This window comes from Bactrocera dorsalis, chromosome 3 (genome assembly GCF_023373825.1).
Source record: "Bactrocera dorsalis isolate Fly_Bdor chromosome 3, ASM2337382v1, whole genome shotgun sequence".
Taxonomy (NCBI): Eukaryota; Metazoa; Arthropoda; class Insecta; order Diptera; family Tephritidae; genus Bactrocera; species Bactrocera dorsalis.
The window spans coordinates 45,222,197-45,245,718 of record NC_064305.1 but is presented as its reverse complement, the minus strand read 5'-3'; the positions used below and the strand labels follow the sequence as shown (position 1 = coordinate 45,245,718).

Sequence of the window (23,522 nt, the reverse complement as noted above, 5' to 3'; positions counted from 1 at the left end):
TCGTTGCCATAAAGATTGGACCCAACCCCCAATTCCAAACGAAAAAGATTTTCAAAGCAGAAGGACCAACATACAACCGAGTTACTGGAGATTGTACACAGCGACGTTTGCGGTCCAATGAAGATTTACTCACATTAAGGTGCAAAGTACTTCGTGACATTCACTGACGACTTCTCGAGATATTCCGATGTTTATTTCATGAAAAATAAGTCAGAAGTTTTAGAAAAATTTTAAATATTTAAGAATATGGCGGAAAGGTATACAGAGAAGAAAGTTAAAACACTACAGACAGACAACGGGTTGGAGTATATGAGTAACGAATTTCAAAACTATTTCAATAAATGTGGAATTAAGCGGCGTTTGACCGCTCCTTATACACCACAGCAGAATGGCATATCTGAAAGAAAAAATAGAACTATTTTAGAAATTTCTAGATGCATGTTAAAACAAGCAAGGTTTAAAACAATATTTTGGGGAGAGGCTGTGAACACAGCTAACTTTATTCGAAATAGGTGTCCCACAAAAGTGCTAGAAGATGAAGTGCCTATCAAGATGTGGTCAGGTAAAACTCCCACAGTCATTCACTTCAGACCATTTGGTTTCAAATGTTACGTTTTAATCAAAGATAAGTCCAATGGAAAATTTGATTCCAGGTCTGAAGAATGTATACTAGTAGGCTATTCGAATGACACTAAAGCTTATCAATTGTGGTCTCTTCAAAAGAAGAGGGTTATAGTCAGTCGAGATGTGAAATTTTTAGATGAAACATTTGATAGAAATGATGAATGTGAAGATGGATGGATGGATGATGGAGATAGATTTCGATACACGAAAAGATGAAAGTGTAGAAAAATCTTAAAAAACTTAAATACTGAATCAATCGTTCCGAAAAGGGTTAAAGGTAGACCAAAGCTAATTCGAAGTGGAGCCCGTGGACGGCCCAAGAAGTTATTTCAAGAAGTCACAACTAAGAGAACTGATAATGAATCTGAATGTAGTGTAGATTTAGAAGAATGTGAATGTCTCTAGTAAATGATCCAACTACTTTTCAAGAAGCTATAAACAGTGAAGATTGTAATATGTGGCTGCGTGTCGTTGAAAATGAATATATGGCCCAAATTTCAAACAAAACATGTGATAAGTAGATCGACCTGTAAGACGAAAAGTTATTGGGAATTGTTTTGTGTTTCGTACAAAAGAAGGCAATGTTAAAAAAACACGCCTGGTAGCAAAAGGGTGCTCGCAACGTCCAGGGGAGGATTTCAATATCACTTATTCCCCAGTTACGAGATTGACATCAATCAGAATAATGGCTGCAATTGCAACCCAAAAGAATTTTTAAATATGTACATCAAATGGATGTTATGACTGCTTATTTGAACGGTGACCTAGATGAAGCAGTATTTATGGAAATACCTGAATACTTAGATGTAATCCTTAACCCTTGTGTTGCCACCCGGGTACCCACCGGAGTGTATTTTGTTGAATAAAAATCCTCTTGGATCCCCATGGTTTAACCGATTATCTAACGAATTGTGCATTATACATAGTTTAAATTTTTTTCTAACTTCAGAAATGTTACATTTGAAAATAAAAACACGTCCCAGCCACCCGGGTACCCGGGTACCCGGACAGAAGTTCGGCGCAGTTCGTATAATACATTATGATTATAATTTTATTTTATATCTATAAGATAACTACAACAAATTATGTTCATTTTTAATTATTTATTGATAAAAAATGGTGTATATAATAATAATAATAATTTTATTTTGCGACATGAAGTTACAAAAAAATTAATGAATTTTTTGCTTTCTGCACAGTGAAATATAAGTAATAATTTAAACAAGGAAATTTGAATAACTAAATTTTAAGAATTAATTAAAAATGTAAGAAAAATGAAAAATTACTCATTGCAATGTAAACATTTAGAAATGTTCATCGAAAGCTGATCGCATACGGGCTTATCGCACTCAACGCAGGATTTCAGGGTCTTTCGGCGTTTGCGAATAGGCTGCTCGTTATAAATGTAACAAAATCCATCAACAGCTCCCCTCCCAGTGGCGCCTCGACATTTGTCATTTCTGGGTACCACCTCTACTATTGGCCCTTCAAAGAAACTTTCGACTGGGATTTTGGTAGAGTGGTTTTGCATTATTTGCTGATTCGGGACACGCTCTTCGATCATCGGCATTGCTCATTCTTCTCACAATTGTCGAAGGAAAAGTCTTCGTCTGTTTGTTTTCTTGCAAAGCATGCTGTTATTCTCATAGTAGATGACATAAGCAGGTGCGCCTGCAATGTCGAGGATGTTGAAAAAGAAAGCCAGCGGACATCTACACGTTCGCTGTCGGGTGGAGTACCTCGTACACATTTGATCCATGGTGTCAACGCCAGCTTTTGTTTGATTATAAAACAAAATAATTTCTCCATCAGAAATTTCATAATCATAGTGCATCGTACTAATAAGTATTACAGGATTGCTTTTCTTTTTATTTTATTTTATTTTATTCATATTTTATATTTTTTTATTCATATTTTTCGCATTAAATCTTCGATAAAATTAAAAACCCATCGTGGTAAATAAATCGTGTATTTATTTTATTTACATTACCTCAAAAACTGTGCTTTCGGTAACTCCTCCATATGCACACACGTTAACGAACTATCCACACTGACTGGAGTGACTCCAGTGAGTCAACGACGGAAACTTAACTATACCGCTTATATTCGTTTCACGGAATTCTGGAACGTTCCTGAGGTCCAAAGCAATTAAGAGAGCGACCTGTTTCCCCATCACTCGAATTCCACGCAACTGGTCTTCGCAAAAACGAGAAATTTACGTTAGAGCAGCGCGCGTTTTATTCGTGATTTAGGACTATGAAGGTGTCTGTACACAATTTATACGGTACATTCAAGTAGAAATACCTTTCTCAGATGTCAATAAAGAGATCCTGATAGAATGCACTCAATTATTTTTACGTATAACGCCCTTATACGCACAAATTTGTGTACGGGTACCCGGGTACCCTGGGCGGCAGACAGTGTGATTTTTTTTGGGTAGCAACACAAGGGTTAAAAAGGTAGCAGCAGGATATCCGACACATAAAAAAGGCTAAAGCTGAAGAAATACGACGTGCAGCAGAAAATTGGCAGAAGTTAATATCGAAAACCAAAGATCCGGTATGTAGACTAAACAAATCTTTATATGGATTACGACAGTCTGGTTTTCAATGGTTTCAAAAATTAACGAATAAACTAAGACAAATAGGATTTAATGCATCTAAATGCTATCCATGTTTATTTATATTGAAACAAAAATCAAAGATATTAATTATAGTGTATGTAGAATTAGAATTAGAATTATTAAATGAGGTAATGCACCGCGACCTAGGGTCTATTGTGCCCTCTCCTATATCACATGACCTCACAGAGCCCAAGCAGCCTGAATAGTTCCAGGAGTTTGCTGGGCTCAAGCGAGGTTATGTGATCCCTGCTGATATACACTGAATCCAGGGCCTTAAGCCTTTTCCCACAGATTGCTGTGCAATCCTGGATAAGGTGTGCTGGTGTCTCCTGTTCCAGGTCGCAGAACCGGCAGTTGGCACCGGAGACCATGCCCATGTTGGACAGGTGCTTCTTGAGTTTACAGTGGCCGGTGTATATTGCGACGAGGAGACGGAATTTCTCACGAGGTAGGTTAATTAATGCTTTAAACCTGGAGAGGTTATACCCTCCCATGAGCAGCTTAGCGTGGCGCATACCTGCTGCCTGCCGCCAGTGCCGCTCTCTATCCTCTCTTTCCTCCGTGCGGAGCAGCTCCTTGAGAGTGTGGGGTCCTACCGCTATATATGGCTCTGGTCCCAACATCTTGGATGCTGCTGCCGTGCGGGCCAGCTCGTCGGCCTTCTCATTACCTTCTACTCCCTTGTGCCCTGGTACCCAGATTAGATGTACCCGATTGCACAGGGACAGGCGGTTTAGCCTTTCTATACATTCCTCGACTAAAAGCGATTTGGTCTCGTATGATAGAATCGCTTTTAGTGCCGCTTGACTATCACTGAGAATAGCTATGCGCTGGTTGCGATAGTTGCGGCTGAGGTTGACTTCCGCGCACTGACTGATGGCAAAAACTTCAGCCTGGAAGATACTTGGGAAGCTGCCCATAGGTATGGACAGCTTAGTACGCGGTCCCGCAATACCTGCCCCAATACCTTCCGGTGTTTTTGAGCCATCAGTGTACCACTGAATGGTACTGTCTTCCAGTAGCTTCTCCAGAGTGGAATCATTCCACTCCATCTTGCTGCCTAGAGTTACTTTAAATTTCTTTATGAGATTAATTTTCTTTGTTGTGCCATCTCGTGGGAGGAGGGCCAGCGGTGTGCTTTCCGCTAGGGCGTCCATCTGTTTAGAGGACATGATCTTCCCTCTTCCATAGCCTTCTGCTGACATTAGCAGCATGGTGTGCTTTGCTGCTAGCTTGATCACCTGATGAAGCGGTGTGAGCTCTAGTAAGACTTCCAGTGCCACCGTGGGGCATGTGCGCATTGCCCCCGAAGCACAGACACATGCAAGTCTTTGCAGCTTTGACAGTCTTCCTATCACCGAGGACTGCGCCGCTTTGGTGGCCCATATAACCGCTCCATAGGTGACGATAGGTCTTACTATCATGGTATACAGCCATCTAATGATGCTTGGCTTGCATCCCCATGATCTGCCGGCCAGGCGTCTACAAATCATAAGTGCTCTTGTTGCCTTGGATAGCGTTAGGTCCAAATGCCTGCTCCATCTTAGCTGTGAGTCTAAGGTGAGGCCAAGGAATTTGACCTCTTTAGACATTTCCACCTCTGTGCCTCCGATTGTAAGGGATCTCAGGCCCGGAAGAGATCTCCGCTTTGTGAATGGGATCACGGTGGTCTTTGCTGGGTTGATGTTTAGCCCTACCGTGGTGCACCATCCTTTCGCCAAGTTTAGGCCCCTTTGAACAATGTCACAGAGAGTGTTCACAAATCTGCCTCTCGCCATTATGACGATGTCGTCCGCATACCCTTGGCAGCGGATTCCATTGCTTGTGAGTAGCTCGAGTAGCTCGTCTACTATCAGGCTCCATAGCAGAGGGGATAGTACTCCGCCCTGTGGGCATCCCCTCGTGGTGCCAAGACGAATCTTACTTTCTCCCACTGTTGTTTCTGCTACCCTAGTGCGCAGAAGGGCTTCAATCCATCTGCGTATCGGGAGGGTTACATTCCTTCTCTCGAGTGCCTTGATCACGCTTGTGTGAGATGCATTATCAAAGGCACCCTCAATGTCTAGGAAGGCGCAAAGCGCTACCTCGCCATTGACTAGTGAATCCTGCAGTTCAGACGTGAGTTGGTACAGAGCAGTATTTGTGGATCTTCCCGCTCTGTACGCGTGTTGTCTGTCATGCAGGGGTGCGACCTTCAGCACCTTCGATCTTATGTGGTTGTCAATAACCTTTTCCATCCCCTTCAGAAAGAAGGAGGTCAGACTTATGGGCCGGAATGATTTGGCTACCGAATAGTCTCTTCTTCCTATCTTGGGGATGAAAATTACTCTAGCAATTCTCCATGGCTCGGGGATATACGACATCGCCAGACTGTCTCTCATCAGCCCTAGCAGGTGCGTTAGGAGAATGTCCATACCTTGCTGCAGAAGGGCCGGGAAGACGCCGTCCACTCCCGGTGACTTGTAGCTCGAAAAGGAGGCCAGTGCCCATCTGACTGAGTCTGCAGTGAACAGATTCCTTGCAGTCAGCCAGTCTGAGCGATCTGGCCTACGCGTGACCGAAGCTGGGGTTGGGTCAACTTGAACTGTCTCCGGGAAGTGCGTTTGTAGGAGTGTTTCCGCCCTCTCCTCCGCGCTTGTCGTATAGGTCCCGTCCTGTCTTTTTAGGGATAACACTGTGTCCGTCTTACCCTTCGACATCGCCTTGTGCAGTCTTGCTGCCTCCGGGGTCGAGGAGACGCTCTCACAGAATTTCCTGAAACTGTTTGTCTTGGCAAGCCTAATCTCCTTATTGTAGATTGTTAGCTGCCGCTTATATTCTTCCCAGCTGCCCGTGCGCTTGGCTTTGTTAAACAGCTTGCGCACCCTAAGTCTAAGGGCGGAGAGTTTACTGGACCACCAGGGACAGCTTTGTTTACTGGTGGTCGTTTTCAGTGGACATGGATTGGTTTATGGCGTTTAGCCTACTCTCCAGCCCAACTGTGGTGGACCTACCATCCGCCTGCTCCACTGCACTTAAGTTCCTGTTTAGATTTTCTTTAAAGAGACCCCAGTTTGTATTTCTCGGGGTACGGGTCGGAGGTCGGTCACCGATTGTCACCCTCAGAACAAAGCGAATGATCATGTGATCTGACAGTGAGGGTTCTTTTGAAACCCGCCACTGCGAGATCAGCCCGATCATGCTGTCGTTGCTCAGGGTAATGTCTAGGACCTCTTTCCGAACGCTGGTTACGAAGGTTGGTTCACAACCTACATTCTCTATGTTAATATTATTACTAAGTATAAATTCTAGAAGTGACTCACCCCTCACGTTACAGTCCGTGCTGCCCCATTCCGTGTGGTGCGCATTGGCATCGCAACCTATGGTTAGGGGCAGATTGTTGGCCTTGCAGTGCTCCACTAGTTTTAGTATCAATGGGGGGGGTGCCGTGGCCGTCTCTCCCGGAAAATATGCGGATGCGAGGACGAAGTCCGATCCTTCCTTGTCCTTTATCTGTACTGCCACCAGATCTTGCGTTAGAAACTCTGAAATACAGAAAAAGTCTATATCGGCTCTAACGACTACACAGGAACGGGGTCTCTCGCTAGAGAGATCCCAGATTACCTTGCTCTTTCTTGTGTTGAGGCCTCTTACCTCTCCTCTGAACACCCAAGGTTCCTGGATTAAGATGATGCCCAGGTTATCCGAGATGAACCTCTTCACGATGACCGCCGAGGCTGCCGATGCGTGATGGAGGTTCACCTGAGCCACCTCTATGCCGGTACTGGAGATTATAGTTCAGGTTCGACGAGAGACGGGTCCTCGTCCTCAATCCCTCCATCGACCTGCATCTCCAGCCCTTCCAGGAGCTCTTGGGTGGATGGCAACCTGCCTTCCTGCTCCTTAGGGACCTCGTTGCTGCTGTTCACTTCTTCATTGGAGGTCGCAACCTGCCCAGCCGAAATTGTGTCGTTGGTGGGCTCCTCTCTCTCACACGAAACCACAGCGGCAGTCGCTTCATGCGCTGCTTGGCGGGCTACGGGTGGAGCTGGAGCCGCGGTCGTCTCCTTCGGAGGTTCCTGGCTTGTAGACGTGGTCTTGGGCCTCCATGGCCTCACGACGATCTTGCCGAAGCGGAAATTTAGTCTGAATCCCTTCTGGCGGATATACTTGTATGACTCATCGTCCATCGTTATGTTGAGGTTCCACCCGGAACCTTCAACTTTGCTCGCTACGACCTTCCACGCCGAGGTACTTAAACCTTCGTTCTGGTTCCTTACCAGATTGAGCGCGATGTCGTAGCCTTTATCTGCGCTTCTTGGGAAGAACGCCACCATGTTGTGTAGCTGTGGGATCTCGTCTCCCCTTCTTACACACAGGGCCGGACCACTCCAACCCTCCAGTCTTGGTACGATCCCTTGTATCCAAGTGGCCGACTTTTCATTTTGGCAGTCAACCAGCAGCATTCCTCCCTTGAAGAATATGCCATTGAAGGCGCCGGTGAAGCCTATGCCGACAGACAGAGCGTCCACTATGCAGTCCTGGAGCGCCGTCAGTTGTTCGGATCCTAGGGCCTCCGCCGGGTAGTTGCGGGGCAACACAGCCATCCGAATGCTGCTCACAGCCTCTGCGTATTTGCGGCTTGTGGTTGGCTGCTGGTTGGGGTTGGAGCGCCTTCCCCTGGTTTCCTGTGGTATGTCCTCTCTTACCCTCTTAGCTCTAGGTGGCTCCTGAGGTGTTATCTGGCCACTCTTTCTCTTTTCCATTTTGGGTGCCTCTTGAGGCGCGGTCCTTGCTTCGCTCCGTCCTTCTAACGAAGCAGCGTGAGCCCGGCGACGCCTTCGATTCCTCCGCCTTGTTGCCGCCGATCCACCGTTGGCACCAGTGCGCTGCGCATTGTTGGGAGAGGGGTTATTCCCGCTGCTCCTACTCAGAGCCCGCTTTTCAGCTGACTCTGGTGTCATGCCGTCCTCCAGGAATCTTAGGTACCACTTAAGAGTGGCTCCGCTCATTCCTGCTCTACGAGGATCGCCATGACCTCCTGGCTGTCCTGGCTCCGGGGTACGTGGGATGTTCCCTCGTTGCCTTCTCCGCTTTCGTTCACCCTTAGATTCCACTTTCGTGAAACCACCCTCCTCTCTGCAGTCGATCCTGCTCAAGGGGGTTGAGGGGGCAGCATTTGCGCGATTTACCGTGGTCTTTCCTGACTCACTACGCTGTGTACCGCTGCCAGAGGGTACATCGTCGTCATCGCGAGCGTGCTCCTCGAAGAGTGCTCGCTCTTCAGGCGACAGGGCATCCATGAAGCTAGCCTTTCTTCTAGCTCCTGGGCCACTCTTGCTTGCGGTACTGCTGCTGCTACTGCTTCTACCCGTTGCTCCGGTTGTTGTTGTTGTCGTTGTTTCGGTTGCCGTTGTTGTTGTTGCCATTGTTGTTGCCGTTGTCTGTTTGTTGTTTTTTGTTCTATTGTTTTGTTGCTCCATCTTGTTCTTACGACCGTTTGGCCCGTGTTGTGGGCCTCCCGGTCTAGTCTTTGAAAGGGGAATCCAGAAGTCCGCTGCGCCAGAGCCCCTTGACGCAGTAAGGCCACCGTTACTTCCCAAGGCGGCCCGGTGTTGGGAAGGCTCCGTGCGAATACAGCCGAATTTACCTCCTGGCTGCAAATCATCCAATGGGCACGGGTCGCATAACACCCTGGATTAGGAGGTGTATGTAGTGTATGTACATAGATGCTTTATTCATTGCTACGAATGATCATGAGTGGTTAAATGAAGTCAAGAAATCTCTTTCGGAAAGTTTTGAAATGAAAGATTTAAGACTAGTTAAAATATGTCTGGGTATTGAATTTAAACAAGATTTGAAGAATCATACATTATTTTTAAATCAACGAGATTACGCTATTAATACTTTAAAACGTTTTAAAATGGAAGACTGTAAACCAGTCAAGACACCTCTCGAATACAATTGCAAAGTTGAACAACCAGTTAAGTCAGGCAACAAAGGAACACAGAATATTCCATATCAAAGTTTAATTGGTGCTCTATTGTATTTGGCTGTAACAACACGACCTGATTTAGCATTCGCAGTTAATTTTCTAAGCCAATTCAATTCTAATTATAGTTTGGAGCATTGGAAAGCGGTCAAAAGAGTACTGAGATATTTAAAAGGACCTTTAAATTATGGCTTACTTTATGAGCAGACAGATAAAGAATTGTATGCATTCGTCGATTCTGATTGAGATGGTAACGTCATCACTTGATACGCGAGAAGCATCAAAGCGGCGATATCAACTTGAATTATATGCCAACAGAAGATATGCCAGCTGATGTCCTTACCAAAGGATTGTCTGTGGAAAGACACTACAATTGCAACGAAAATATGGGCATGACGAAAAAATGTTCAAAAATTTGTAATGCAATCAAAATTCTTCGAGCAGAGGTGTTGGAGAGAACGAAGCAATTTAATTGGAACCTGCGAAGAATCCATAGCACTGTAACTTAAGTTAAGCTGTCATGTAATATCTGTAACTAATACCACTCACTTCCGTTAAATTGATTGAAATAAACGCGTTTAAAACTATTGGGTTTAATTATTGACGTATCGAATTCGTTGCGGAAAAAATTTTCGTTCGAAAATGTTCATGCGATCATTGATACCTGCTTTACCCATACCTTAAGTAAACTGCGTTATCAACAAATTTAACAAGTTTGAAAAATTAAATATATGTCTTAGCTTTTTGGTTCGTTTTTACAAATATTTAAAATGGATTCAATTGCATTATATTTAAGTGATAGTGATGATGAAAATAAACATTCGCCGTGAGCACAGAAATTTGAGGAATATTTCAAAGACGTGTTGGAAATGAATGACCATAAGTGAGTTGAACTATTTAAGATAAAAACAACAACATTTTATTTACATATGTTTTTTTTCCAACTCCAGACTCTTCCACGGAACCACCTGATTAAGTATTCGTGGGAGTGATAAGACATGTAAGTCTCTTCTATGGCACGGACTGACGGACGCCTACTTTACTCTATACGAGTATCCCTCAGGTTGTCATGCCGCTTCCGCTGACAGCTCTCCAGTTCTCAGTGGACTAACACATGAGTGTCGTCAAATCTGTACAGATAGCTCCTAAAGCATCCATGTCGGCTTAGTGGTTAGGTGGAAATCCAGGTCCCCATGTCGTCCGTCGATCCAGGAATGGATATCCGGTATGAGTCTGTAGGTCCACCGTCCCTTGAGTGAGGTTTGCCATCGCTGCTGCCATATAGTTAAGTTTTTCACTTTCTCTCTTCTTTTGGCTCCTGTAGTTAGCTGTGATAATTTGTACACTCGCTCGTATTGTTGTTTTAAGGGTTATCTAATCCCCGTTAGGATGGTAAGAGTCATTTGCGTTGTCGTCGAGGTCATCTAACGGGAGGCCCAAGAAACGTGCTGTTTCGACGGGGTCGGACCATAGGGAGGAGGGTGTTAGATAAACGGGAGGCCAGGATCATGCGGAGACTCGTTGCATGCAGGACATACGTTGGGTATGTCAGGGTCAATTCTGGATAAGTAGGAGTTTAACCTGCTACAATATCCAGAACGAAGTTGCGCTAGGGTCACTCGGGTTTCTCGCGGCAACTGGTGCTCTTCGTCTGCGATAGGTGGTGATTTGACTCCAAGAATGCCATTCACGGGAAGGCAGTCGGTGAAGGTGTTAATGGCTCCACTGTGAATGACGGTCAGTACCTGTCGAAAGTCAGTTCCGTCCGAAGTCCGGTCGGCGTGCTGTACGACGATCGTTTGATTCTCCTAGGAGACGGTTCCGCTCCAAGCAGATGGCTGCAAGGGTGATTCCTACGGAAACATCCTAGCAGGAACTGCTTGGTGAGGAGTTCATTATGCTCCTTTACAGGGAGAATAAGCGTCTCACTGCGGAGGTGTTCTATGGGAGACATCAAAAGGCATCCTGTCGTGGTCCGGAGTGCAGTATTTTTACAGGTCTGAAGTTTCGACTGCAATATTAAGTTTAAGTCTGTACTCCTTAGTCCACTTCGTAAATATGGTCGCTGTGGATTTGGAGAGGGAAAGTGCGAGGTTTCGTGCAGTGAGGAAAAGAGAAAGGTAGGAGAGGTAGTTGTTTACCTTCGAACACATGCCATCGATTCCATTGCCCGAAGTCAATATCATGCAGTCATCTGCATACGAGGTTATGGAAACCCCCCTTTGGTGGTTGCGGGAGTTTCGAGATGTAGAAGTTAAACAGTAGCAGGGAGAGGACACCACCCTGCGGAACCCCCTTGTTTAATTCTTCTCAGTTTAGATGTTTCACCTCGAAATAGTACGGATGACTGACGACCGTTCAGATGGTCCACCTCTTTAGCCCTGGAGCAAGGGTAGTTTTTTCAATATCCTGCAGTAGCGTTGTGGTGTTGACTGTGTCAAAAGCTTTTGACAAGTCCAACGCTACGAGGATCGTTCTCTCATAGGGTAGTTTCTGGTTGAGGCCACAAATTATTATATTATGGGCAGAGAAGGAGCCCCCAGAGTTCGATATGGCTACTCCATGATCCAGATGATCCGGTATGCAGTCAAAGCTTGTGAGGATATCCGAGTGTTCAGATACACGCTCCATTAGGAACCCAGATTCCTTGAGCCTGATAGCCACTTTTGCGGCCATACACCTTCCGGCAATGTCCACCGGCGTTATGTTCAGAATTGCATTCAGTGCAATGGTTGGGGTGGACCTTAATGCACCGGACATGCTGATGAGCGCAGCCCGTTGAACGCTCTCAAGTTTCTTTGCAAGTGTGGTCTTCTGTAAAGCCCTCCACCACATAAAGACTCCATAGAACATTATGGGCTTGACTATGGTATCATAGAGCCAGAGGTCCCACCTCTTGCCAATAGCTCCTCTACAGCAGTATAGGGCAATCGATGCCTTCCTGGCTCTTTCCTCGATATTCGGCTTTTTGTGAACACACTCTGTGACATTGTTCAAAGGGGCCTAAACTTGGCGAAAGGATGGTGCAACACGGTAGGGCTAAACATCAACCCAGCAAAGACCACCGTGATCCCATTCACAAAGCGGAGATCTCTTCCGGGCCTGAGATCCCTTACAATCGGAGGCACAGAGGTGGAAATGTCTAAGGAGATCAAATTCCTTGGCCTCACCTTAGACTCACAGCTAAGATGGAGTAGGCATTTGGACCTAACGCTATCCAAGGCAACCAGAGCACTTATGATTTGTAGACGCCTGGCCGGCAGATCATGGGGATGCAAGCCAAGCATCATTAGATGGCTGTATACCATGATAATAAGACCTATCGTCACCTATGGAGCGGTTGCATGGGCCACCAAAGCGGCGCAGTCCTCGGTGATAGGAAGACTGTCAAAGCTGTAAAGACTTGCATGTGTCTGTGCTTCGGGGGCAGTGCGCACATGCCCCACGGTGGCACTGGAAGTCTTACTAGAGCTCACACCGCTTCATCAGGCGATCAAGCTAGCAGCAAAGCACACCATGCTGCTAATGTCAGCAGAAGGCTATGGAAGAGGGAAGATCATGTCCTCTAAACAGATGGACGCCCTAGCGGAAAGCACACCGCTGGCCCTCCCACGAGATGGCACAACAAAGAAAATTAATCTCAAAAAGAATTTTAAAGTAACTCTAGGCAGCAAGACGGAGTGGAACGATTCCACGCTGGGAAAGCTGCTGGAAGATAGTACCATTCAGTGGTACACTGATGGCTCAAAAACACCGGAAGGTATTGGGGCAGGTATTGCGGGACCGCGTACTAAGCTGTCCATACCTATGGGCTGCTTCCCAAGCATCTTCCAGGCTGAAGTTTTTGCCATCAGTCAGTGCGCGGAAGTCAACCTCGGCCGCAACTATCGCAACCAGCGCATAGCTATTCTTAGTGATAGTCAAGCGGCACTAAAAGCGATCCTATCATACGAGACCAAATCGCTTTTAGTCGAGGAATGCATAGAAAGGCTAAACCGCCTATCCGTGTGCAATCGGGTGCACCTAATCTGGGTACCAGGGCACAAGGGAGTAGAAGGGAATGAGAAAGCCGACGAGCTGGCCCGCTCAGCAGCAGCGTCCAAGATGTTGGGACCAGAGCCATACATAGCGGTAGGACCCAGCACTCTTAAGGAGCTGCACCGCATGGAGGAGAGAGAGGAAAGAGAGCGACACTGGCGGCAGGCGGCAAGCATGCGCCACGCTAAGCTACTTCTGGGAGGGTACAATCTCTCGAGGTTTAAAGAAATAATTAACCTACTGCAAGCTCAGGAAGCACCTGTCCAACATGGGCATGGTCTCCTGTGCCAACTGCCGGTTCTGCGACCTGGAACAGGAGACACCAGTACACCTGATCCTGGATTGCACAGCAATCTGTGGGAGAAGGCTTAAGGCCCTGGATTCTGTCTATATCAGCAGGGATCACATCACCTCGCTTGAGCCCGGCAAACTCCTGAATCTGTTCAGGCTGCTGGGGCTCCGGGAGGTCATGTGATAAAGTAGAGGGCACAATAGACCCTAGGTCGAAGTGCATTACCTCAAATAACTATTCTAAATCTAATTCGGCTTCCATGAAAGCTTCTTATCCAGGATGAGCCCTAAATACTTCACTGTATCCGCCGGTTGCAGGCAAACACCTCCCATTTGCGGCAAAGGTGCCACAGGGATCTTATATCTTCTACTAAATAAAAAAAATTTCTGTTTTATTTGGATTGATGGTGAGTCCACTTCCGACCGCCCATTTTGTTACCACGCTGAGATTCCCTGCGTCAACTCATAAACAGTGCTAAGAAACTTTCCTTTCACCATAAGTGCTTCATCGTCTGCATAGGCAATCACCCGACAGCCAAGATCCAGTAGCATCGCTTGAAATTGTTCGGAAAGCACTGATAACTCTTAGTGCTGACAGCTTGTGCACTGTGTTTATTTGTCTGGCATATGCTTTGATGCGTATCGCCTGGATCCATATTGGAGCCGCATATAACATAACCGATCTCATTACCTTTGCGAGTAAAAAACGCCGGTTGGAACGCACGCAGCCTTTATTTGCCATCATTCTTGATAAGGCATTCAGGATTTTATTCGCTTTACCTGCAGTGTACTCTAGGTGATCCTTAAATTTGAGCCTTGAGTCTACTATTACTCCCAGATATTTTAGGCGTGGCTGTGAATGAATCTCGCACTCCCCTATGGTGAGAGATATACTTTCCTCTACTTTTCTTGTACTTATGAGCAAGACTTCTGTCTTTTGGTCAGCCAGTTCTAAACTCATTGAGGAGAACCATTGGCGCAGACCGTTTATGCACTCGTTGCATTTGCTCCGGAGGTCATCGAGGTGTTTAGCAACTGCTACCACAATAACGTCGTTGTGCGTGTGCAACTAATATAATAGCTTTCGGTTAGTGTCTCTTTAGTACTCCATCATACATTATGTTCCACAAAAGGGGGCCTAGTACCGAGCCTTGCAGTACTCCACTCGAGATAGAGTAGCTCTTGGTACCTTCATCTGTATCGAATAAAAGTGGCCTGTTTTCAAAATAACTTATGACAATTTCAATAAGATATTGAGGAGCGCGCATGTCATACAGAGCCTTGATTATGTTTGCACACTTTGTTGAGTTGCACATCCAGGGTGACCAGAGCACAATATTTTTTTGTTCCGCCTTTCAATCGCTTGCCACTTACTGCGCATTTCGCGGTGTCAACAACATCGTATAATGCGTCAATGGTGGACCTCTTTTTCATAAAGCCGTATTATGGCCAATATTTCTTCTTCACTAACTAGCAGTGATGGCTCTACGACTTCGGTTCGGGGCTTAGCATAAGAAATAGTGTGGTGTTTTGGGAACAAAGTTTTAACGATATTTCTCATAAAGGATGCGCTTTTAGGTTGTTGTGCCTTATTTTGGAATTTAGACATACAGATTTGGTATGCTGTTCCCAAGGGGTCTTCGTTTGCTTCCTCACAGAGTTTTTCAAAACACTTCTTTTTACTCCGGCCAATGGCTGATATGTATTAGAAGCTTTTCTGACTTTTAAATATTTGTCTGAAACTGCTTTCTTTTTCTTCCCGTTGATTACGTTGCAGGCGGCGTCTAGCTGAATGGCAGAGTTTTCTAAGTCCAGCTATTTCTTCATTCCACCAATACGCTGGCTTCCGGTTGTTGTGGTATACTGGGGGCCTATTCTGTATCTCGATTCGAAAATTAATTTTCTCGAATTCGAATTTTTTGTATTCGGTACCTCTATTTTCGGATTTTCAATCCGTATTTCGAAAAGTGAATCCGAATTAAGAAAATTTGCAACTGTATAATTCGAATTTGATTGTCAAAGGTATTCGAGTTTCGTATAAAATATTCGTTAGCTTATAAGTTGTAGAATAAAGACGTTTTAAAAAATGTAAGTATTTTAATAAGTTTTATTGCATATTATACTATAGATAAGTTTAAAAAAATATTATTTTTAATAGAAACTCGGTTAGCAAAAGTCAGCATACTAAACAAAGCCAATTTGAAATAATGGTGGAGTTTATGGAAAGTCATCCAAACTTGGCCAAAGGCTACGTAAAATGTGCCGACGCTAAACAAACAAGTAAACATTTGTGGGAGCGGTTGAGTGAAAAATTAAATGGAGATGGACCACCCATACGGGACATGCTTTCGTGGAAAAAGGTAAATTTCTGTGTGAACAAAATTATTTTGCTATTATACGTTACCTGTGCTTTGATTTCTATTTATTTTTTTTTTGCATTTAAGGTTTGGGCATTAAGGCCAAAGCTCGAAAAAATAAATTGCATATGACGGGGACAGGTGGTGGGCCTGCAAAAGTTTATTCATTCAATGCAGTTGAATTAAGAGCATTTGATTTACTGGAGATAAACCAAGCGGTAGATGGGATGGTAGATTCTCAAGTTCGGTGCGGGAACAAGTGAACTCACACAAAGCTACCATTGTGAAACGACGGATCCAAGCACTCATAATAACAGAAGTGATTTACAAAATTTAGAGGAACTGCCACCTTTTACACCACCTTATCGCCCCCAAACGTCACCAAAATGTAGCACTGCGCGCTCACGTACCGCAAGTAAAAAAAATCTATTGAAAATGCAAGTAGACGGGCAAATAAAGTTTCACAATGATTGTACAAAGATTTTAAAAGACGTGAATTACAATTTAAAATCTTTAGTTAAATATAATAAAAAACTTGTTTAACAAAATGAAGAAAAAATAGAACTAGAAACGCAAAAACTAAAGTTTGCAAAGTTAAAGCATGAATACAAAATTAAAAGCGACAAGGAAAGGAACAATATAAGACTTGCAAAACTTAAAATCAAGGAACAAATGTTAAATGTTAATACCCGTTAATTTTACTTATAATATTTATAATGGATATTTGAAAGAAACGGGCACAACAAACATTCAAAATTTTAACAACTTTTTTTGGTGCATAGTGAAGCTCTCTTCCAGCAAGCAGGCATCGAAAACGACTTTTTAAAATTCCAAATACACGCTCGATTATTGATCTTGCTTTTGTAAATTTTTCATTGTACAAACTTTCTCGTGAATTTTCTTCTGCATTGCGGTAAGGCATAAGGAGCCATGGCTCTAATGGATATCCAGAATCACCTTAAAATGGATAGATAATAAATAATTAGTAAGCCTTGGACTGTATATAAATGCAAGTACAAGCGGTTTGAATAAAATCACCGACCAATTAACCATGAAGATTTATCTCCATTTTGGTAAGCATGTATTGTCATTCGTTTGAAAGGCTCCATACGTGGGCATCATGCGCTGCTCCACCATAAACTCCATTTACAGCTCTTATATACATGTTATGGTCACAAATCTAATTATAAAGTATAAGTATAAGTCTGAATAAAACGTCGTAATATAAACTTACCATCATAGCATTGACGCTATGAGCTCATTTCAAATTTTAAGTGTTTCGGACACATTGTTTTTTCAATAGCGTTCAAAACTTATGCAACACATTTAGATGTAGTGGGCTGTGCTAACCCTGCAAACCGGTCTTGCCCTATTTGATGTTGATAGCCCCCTTGACCAAGGAATTTTAGAGTAGCAGCAAGTTTTATAGCTGGATTTATTGCCGTGGATCTTATATGTACCGTTAGTTCTTCACTTATGCCTCTTAAGACATAATCAAAGGCTTCCTTAGAAAGTCTAAAGTTTGGTATGAAGCTATAATCCCAAATGTAAAAACAGTTTATAACCGATTATAACACATACATATGTAAAATTAAATTAACTTTTTTTCGATAATTCCATAATATTAAATTCATTTCTTATATATCTTCTCGTAATTCTTTCCTCAATAATTTCCTCGTCCTCCATCCACAATGCAACGGAATCCATATTGTTGACGTGTAACACTAGTATACTTACTTGATACACTTGTAGTATACTTATGCCAAATAAAAACACACTAGCGCACACTGTATTTAATTTTTCACTTCAATTCTGTATTTTTTTCTTTCTATTGTATAACAATTTAATTATTTTGTATTGGTTGTCACACACTGACACTGCGGCGAAATCCGGAACTCACGTCAACGTCACTCTGGCGGGAAGTGACAAACTAGGACAAAATGCGGAGGTTGCGGAACTGCGGAATGAATAATTGCGGGGCGACCGTCTTACTTCGCGGATCAAACGAAAAAGAGCGTGATCCCGTTCGGATCTATCCCTTTTGATAGTTTGGGTGGTGAATATTAAATTAATCCGAGTCGTCTCGCTAATGATCGTGTGGTTGTTGTGTTGTAATAGTGAGCGGTGTCAGGTACTGTGTTGGATGCGTGTGTGTGTAGTGGTGTGTGCTGAACTGTTGTGTGATGAGGTGTGTGACGTGACGTGTGATGAGGTGTTGTGATGTTGCAGAATGCTCTTGCTCATGTGAACATCCCGGCCCCCCTAGGCGAATTAATCGGCTAGGAGCCTTTGTAGCTGTTGGAGTGTACTGAGTACCGCGCTCAACCCTGTTGAGCGTCGTTGTTGCTGGCGATGAGCGTGGCGTGGCGGAGATGGCCGCGTACGTCTTGTGGTTGGTTGGGTGCGTCGTCGTCGCCGGAGAGGATCGCTGCGTGGTCTAGTACGGGAGTTGGTGTGATTGGCTCGTGTGGGAAATCGATGAAACAGAGTGTGGTGCGGCCTGTGGCAATATTGACAGGCACCGTCAGCCCAGCACTCTATGGTGGCGTGGTCATCTGCCAGGCAGGTCATGCAATGTCCGTGAGCCCTTGCAACCTGTTGTCGTTGAGCGGGCTTCATACTTTGGAAGATGGTGCATCGTTTTAGAGCGTGTGGGCGATGGCACAGGCTGCAACAGGGAGGCCCCTGTGGCTCTACTAGCTGCTCTTCTCCTACTTCTCTGACGGCTGCGGCGGATGGCGGGGGGCGCATAACATTGGCCCTTGGAGCGGCAACGGGTGCAGCCGACGCTTTGGGTGCATTGCTTTCGGACCTTACGGTGTTGGAGGTGGTTTGGGTCTCCTCTACATCCATTTCTATGGGAATATAAGATTGCATTAAATTGATTTTATTTATAATGTTATGATGTAGTTGTTGTAGCTACATATCTATACATATGTATATGTATAATAAGTTGATCTTCAACGCGCTTGTTTGAATTTATTTTTATGTACGGATTATAAAGCGGGTTATTTTCGACTTAGCGGAATTGTTTTATTATTTTTCGATTAATTTTGCGAGTTATTTTGCGGTTTTGGTTGAAGTTGTTCTTCGCCGTTTGGAAGAAAACACAGTTTGGTGACTGGTCGAGTTAATATGCCGGTTTGTGTTCGCACATCGACTACTCTTATGTGACCATCTGATCCTCGATGAACCTTTTCAATGCGGCCTAGTCGCCATTCTGTTGGAGGAAGGCATTCGTCCTGTATGATTACGCATTCTCCTGCCTTGGCTTCCTTCTGGGCCGTTTTCCACCGATATCTCTTATGGAGATCTTTGAGATAGTCTTCCTTCCATCTGTGGCTGAATTCGTGATGGAGAATCTTGATTCTTTCCCATCGATTTATTAAAGTGAGTGAGTCTCCTTCTGTCTCAGGTATGGCGAGAAGAGGAGCTCCTCTGAGGAAATGACCTAGTGTAAGAGCTGTGAAATCGGAGGGATCTTGCGAGAGGGGTGATATGGGTCTTGAATTTAATACGGCTTCGATACGAGTGAGTAGTGTAGTAAACTCCTCATAATTGAATTTATGATTACCAGCCGTTTTCTTTAAATGGGACTTAAAGCTTTTTACTGCTGATTCCCAAAGTCCGCCCATGTGTGGAGAACATGGAGGTATAAACTGCCATTCGATCCCTTGGGGTGCATATTTGTTAACTATTTCAGGGGAGACTTCTTTCATGAAGTTTATAAACTCCTTCTCGGTTGCTCTTTGGGCTCTGATAAAGTTTTTCCCATTATCGCTCATTATTTTTGAAGGAAATCCGCGTCGTCCGACAAAGCGTGCAAATGCTGCGAGAAAAGCCGCAGTAGTCAGATCTGAACAAAGCTCGAGGTGTACTGCCTTTGTCGTAAAACATACAAAGACAGCCACATACCCTTTCCTAAATGAAGAAGACCTTAACATGGAGGCCTTTATCTGGAAAGGTCCAGCAAAATCAACCCCAGTGATGGTAAAGGGTAGAGCATAATTGCAGCGTTCAGGTGGTAAAGCTGCCATGATCTGCGTACGCATTTTGTGTTTGTACATGGTACATGGTTTACACATGAAAATCGTCCTTTTGATTTGTGGCTTTAGTCGCGGAATATAAAATTCTTGACGGACCATTTGTTGCATTAATCGATGCTCACCATGCTGTGTAAGATGGTGCAGATATGCTAGAAATAGGTAAGTAAAACGGGATTTCTCTGGAATAATGATGGGATGTCGTTCGTTATAACTAAGGCTGGAGTTTGCCAATCTTCCATTTGCCCTTATTAATCCCTTAGCGTCCAAGAATGGATTTAAAACGAGAAGAGAGCTTCTCTTTTCAAGTGGTCGTCTTTCGACCAACTTTGCTTTCTCTCGACTGAAATAGCGAGTTTGGGTGTAGGTAATGAGACTAACTTTGGCATGTTGCAAATCGGTATGCGTTAGTTGTTTGCAAGGATCATTTGGTGCTCCTTTCATTTTTAGTTTAAGTCTTTGAATGAATTTGTGCATGTAAGCGACTACTCTTAGTGCTCTAGCAAATGAAGAAAATCGGTGGAGAATATCATCCTCTTCGGGAGTGATATGAAAATTTTCAATTTTCCGACCTTCCGGCGGTATTATATTACGAGCGGGAGACTTTGGCCAGAATTCTTGTGATTCTGTTAGCCATGTTGGACCATTCCACCAGAGTGTAGTGCTGGTGAGGTGCAGTGGCTTGCAACCTCTTGTCCCAAGATCCGCTGGGTTATCTGCACTTGCAACATGTTGCCATTTTGCTGGGCCAACCAGGTCTAAAATTTGGGATATTCGGTTAGACACATAAGTCTTCCAGCAATAGGGTGGTTTTTCTAACCATGCTAAAACTATCTCTGAGTCTGACCAAAGATACATTTTATGGTCGTTTAATTTGAGATGGGCTTGGACTATGGAAATTAATTTTGCTAACAGAAGAGCACCATTCAATTCAAGCCGTGGCAGACTGAGAGTCTTTAAAGGTGCAAGTTTGGCTTTGGCTACCAAGAGGTGTGATGATATTTTATTATCGTACTGAGTGCGTACGTACACTGTTGCGCAATACGCCTTTTCAGAGGCATCACAGAAACCGTGTAATTCTGCGTTAATGTTAGGAGTGAAATTTACCCATCGAGGGATTCGAATTTCAGATATAGTATGTAAATTGTTAGCAAATTGAACCCATTTCGCTAAACGTAAAGGTTTTACCTGTTCATCCCATTCAGTGCCATCTTGCCACAATTCTTGAATGAGGATTTTTGCTTGAATCATTATTGGCGAAAGCCATCCTGCGGGGTCGAAAAGTTTTGCCACCGAGGAAAGTATTTGGCGTTTTGTAATGGCGGACATTGCAGATATTGACTCAATTGTATATGAGAATTGATCTGTTATCGCATTCCACTGAATCCCTAGAGTTTTAGTTGTACTAGCCTTTTCAAATTTAAGGAAATCTGTATCTAATAAGTCTTCCTTTTTAATGTCTTTTATTATATCAGGGTGATTTGAAGTAATTTTCTTTAAGGGGAATCCTGCTGAATTTAGTGCTTTGATCACTTGAGATAGTGATTCGCACGCTAAGGACAGACTGTGGCTACCTGATAGTATGTCGTCCACGTATGTTTGTGTTTGCAACACAGAAGATGCTAAAGGCAAATTTGTTGCATTTGTTTTTGCCACTTCATGTAGTGTCCTGATCGCCAAATAGGGTGGGCAATTGATGCCAAAGGTGACGGTTTTAAGTTTATAGTCGCTGATTGGACTATTACTTGATTTGCGGAAGACTATACGCTGGAAATCTTGGTCATCTTCATGTACTAGAATTTGTCTGTACATTTTCTCTACATCCCCATTGAAAACGTATTTAAACATGCGCCAATTTAGAATTAGCAACATGAGATCAGGTTGTAATGTTGGCCCTGTGTATAGTACATCATTGAGTGATTTGCCTGAGCTCGTACACTTTGAGGCATTGAAAACCACTCGTACTTTTGTTATAATTTTATCAGGTCTTATTACCCCATGATGTGGCAGATAAAATGATAAATATCTACCTTTAGATACTTTTTCATATGGTACAGCTTCTTCCATATGATTGAGGCCAAGATATTCGTCCATCACATTATCGTATGCCGATTTAAGCTCACTTTTCTTTATCAGGCTTTTTTCCAGGCTTAGAAATTGCTGGACTGCTGATATTCTGGAGTGGCCTAGAGCTATGGTATCAGGGAAAGTTGGTTTGAATGGTAATCGCACAACATAACGACCATGTTCGTTTCTTGTTGTTGTGGATTTGTAATAGGCTTCCCATGCCTGGTCTTCTTCTGAAAGCTGGGTAATTTGGGGTAATTCTTCTATTTCCCAAAATTTTTTAAGTTGATTATTTAAAAATTCGTTTGAAATGTTTTCCACTTGTATGGTGAAAGAATTGATTTTTTCAGGGACTTGGCCACTTATAATCCACCCAAAGATTGTATTTTGGGCTAACAATTTATTAGAGATTTTCTCAATACCTTCAAGAATTATTTGAGGTATTAAGTCACTGCCTAATAATATGTCGATTTGTGATGGGGTATGACAATTGGGATCTGCTAATTTAAGATGTGAGCATTTTTCCCAGTGGATTTTATTTACTTCATAGCTTGGAAGCAAATTTGTAAGTTGCGGTAGAACGATGGCTTGCGCATCTATTCTAATATCCGCATTTGGAGATACTATCGTAATTGGGCATATTTTGTTCGAATTTTGGATAATTCTTCCGCCCATTCCCGAGATTTGGAAATTTGAATGTTTTATTGGCAATTTGAGCCGATTTTGAGCTTTTGATGATATAAAGGATCTTTGAGATCCTTGATCTATTAGAGCTCTTAGTTTAAATAAATCACCCTTATGTGCTATGGTGATGACCGCAGTGGGTAAAAGAATTTTGCTTTCATTTTCTGAATGAAGCGCTTGAATTTTTGCTTTTGTAGATACTTATGTTTTGTGCAATTGAGAGCTCGTTGAAGAGATCAATGCGCTTTTTACATTAGTATTTGTTTGTATGTGTTTACAATTATGTTTTTTCTTGTATTCTTAAGCAATTGAGAGCTCTTTAGAGAGATCAATTCGCTTTTTTTTTGATTAATATGCACAAATTGTTTGTGCTAATGTATGAGCAAACAATATGTTGTAATGCTTGTGTAATTTTGCTTTTTTTGTTTGGCAATAGATTTGCACAACGAAAAGAGAGCGGGGAAAATGGATTCGGTAAAACAGAAGTTTTCCGTATGCACTATTATATATAAGTACATGTAATATACCTGCACTCGGTAAATATGCATAGGTATGTCAGTTTTGTTGTTTTATCTTTTTTTTTGTCGCTTTTTGTATTATAATTTTAATGTTTGCCTTTGCTTATTTTGTTATATACAATCTGACTTGCTGCTTTATTAAGCAGAAGGGATATTGCCGAAAATTTGTCATAAATATTTAAATTTTTGATTTGTTGGTGTTGGACCAAAGTAAGTATACATATATATTCGAGAATATATACATGTATATGTATATGTAATGATGTAGAATATATATATACTAGATTAAAATGCGGTAATTTGAAT

General features: G+C 43.3%; 1 protein-coding gene and 1 pseudogene across 2 annotated transcripts in view; both read right to left on the bottom strand.

Moving 5' to 3' along the window:
- Nucleotides 1–8,122, bottom strand: part of LOC125777144 (piggyBac transposable element-derived protein 3-like) — a 30,305-nt gene extending 22,183 nt beyond the window's left edge. The window contains exons 1-2 of one of the 2 annotated variants that reach the window (XM_049451390.1): nt 6,851–8,122; nt 6,550–6,771 (exon numbers count right to left, since the gene is read on the bottom strand). Coding sequence is in view for 1 of the 2 variants with exons in the window: in XM_049451391.1 (XP_049307348.1) it covers nt 7,018–7,992 (975 nt within the window). In the remaining variant the exon portion in view is untranslated. Of the gene's footprint in view, nt 1–6,549 lie in introns of both variants that reach the window. The other variant, XM_049451391.1, reaches the window with a different exon arrangement.
- A 9,868-nt stretch (nt 8,123–17,990) lies between these two features.
- On the bottom strand, nt 17,991–18,781 carry LOC125777597 (uncharacterized; annotated as a pseudogene).
- Between the last annotated feature and the right edge of the window lie 4,741 nt (nt 18,782–23,522).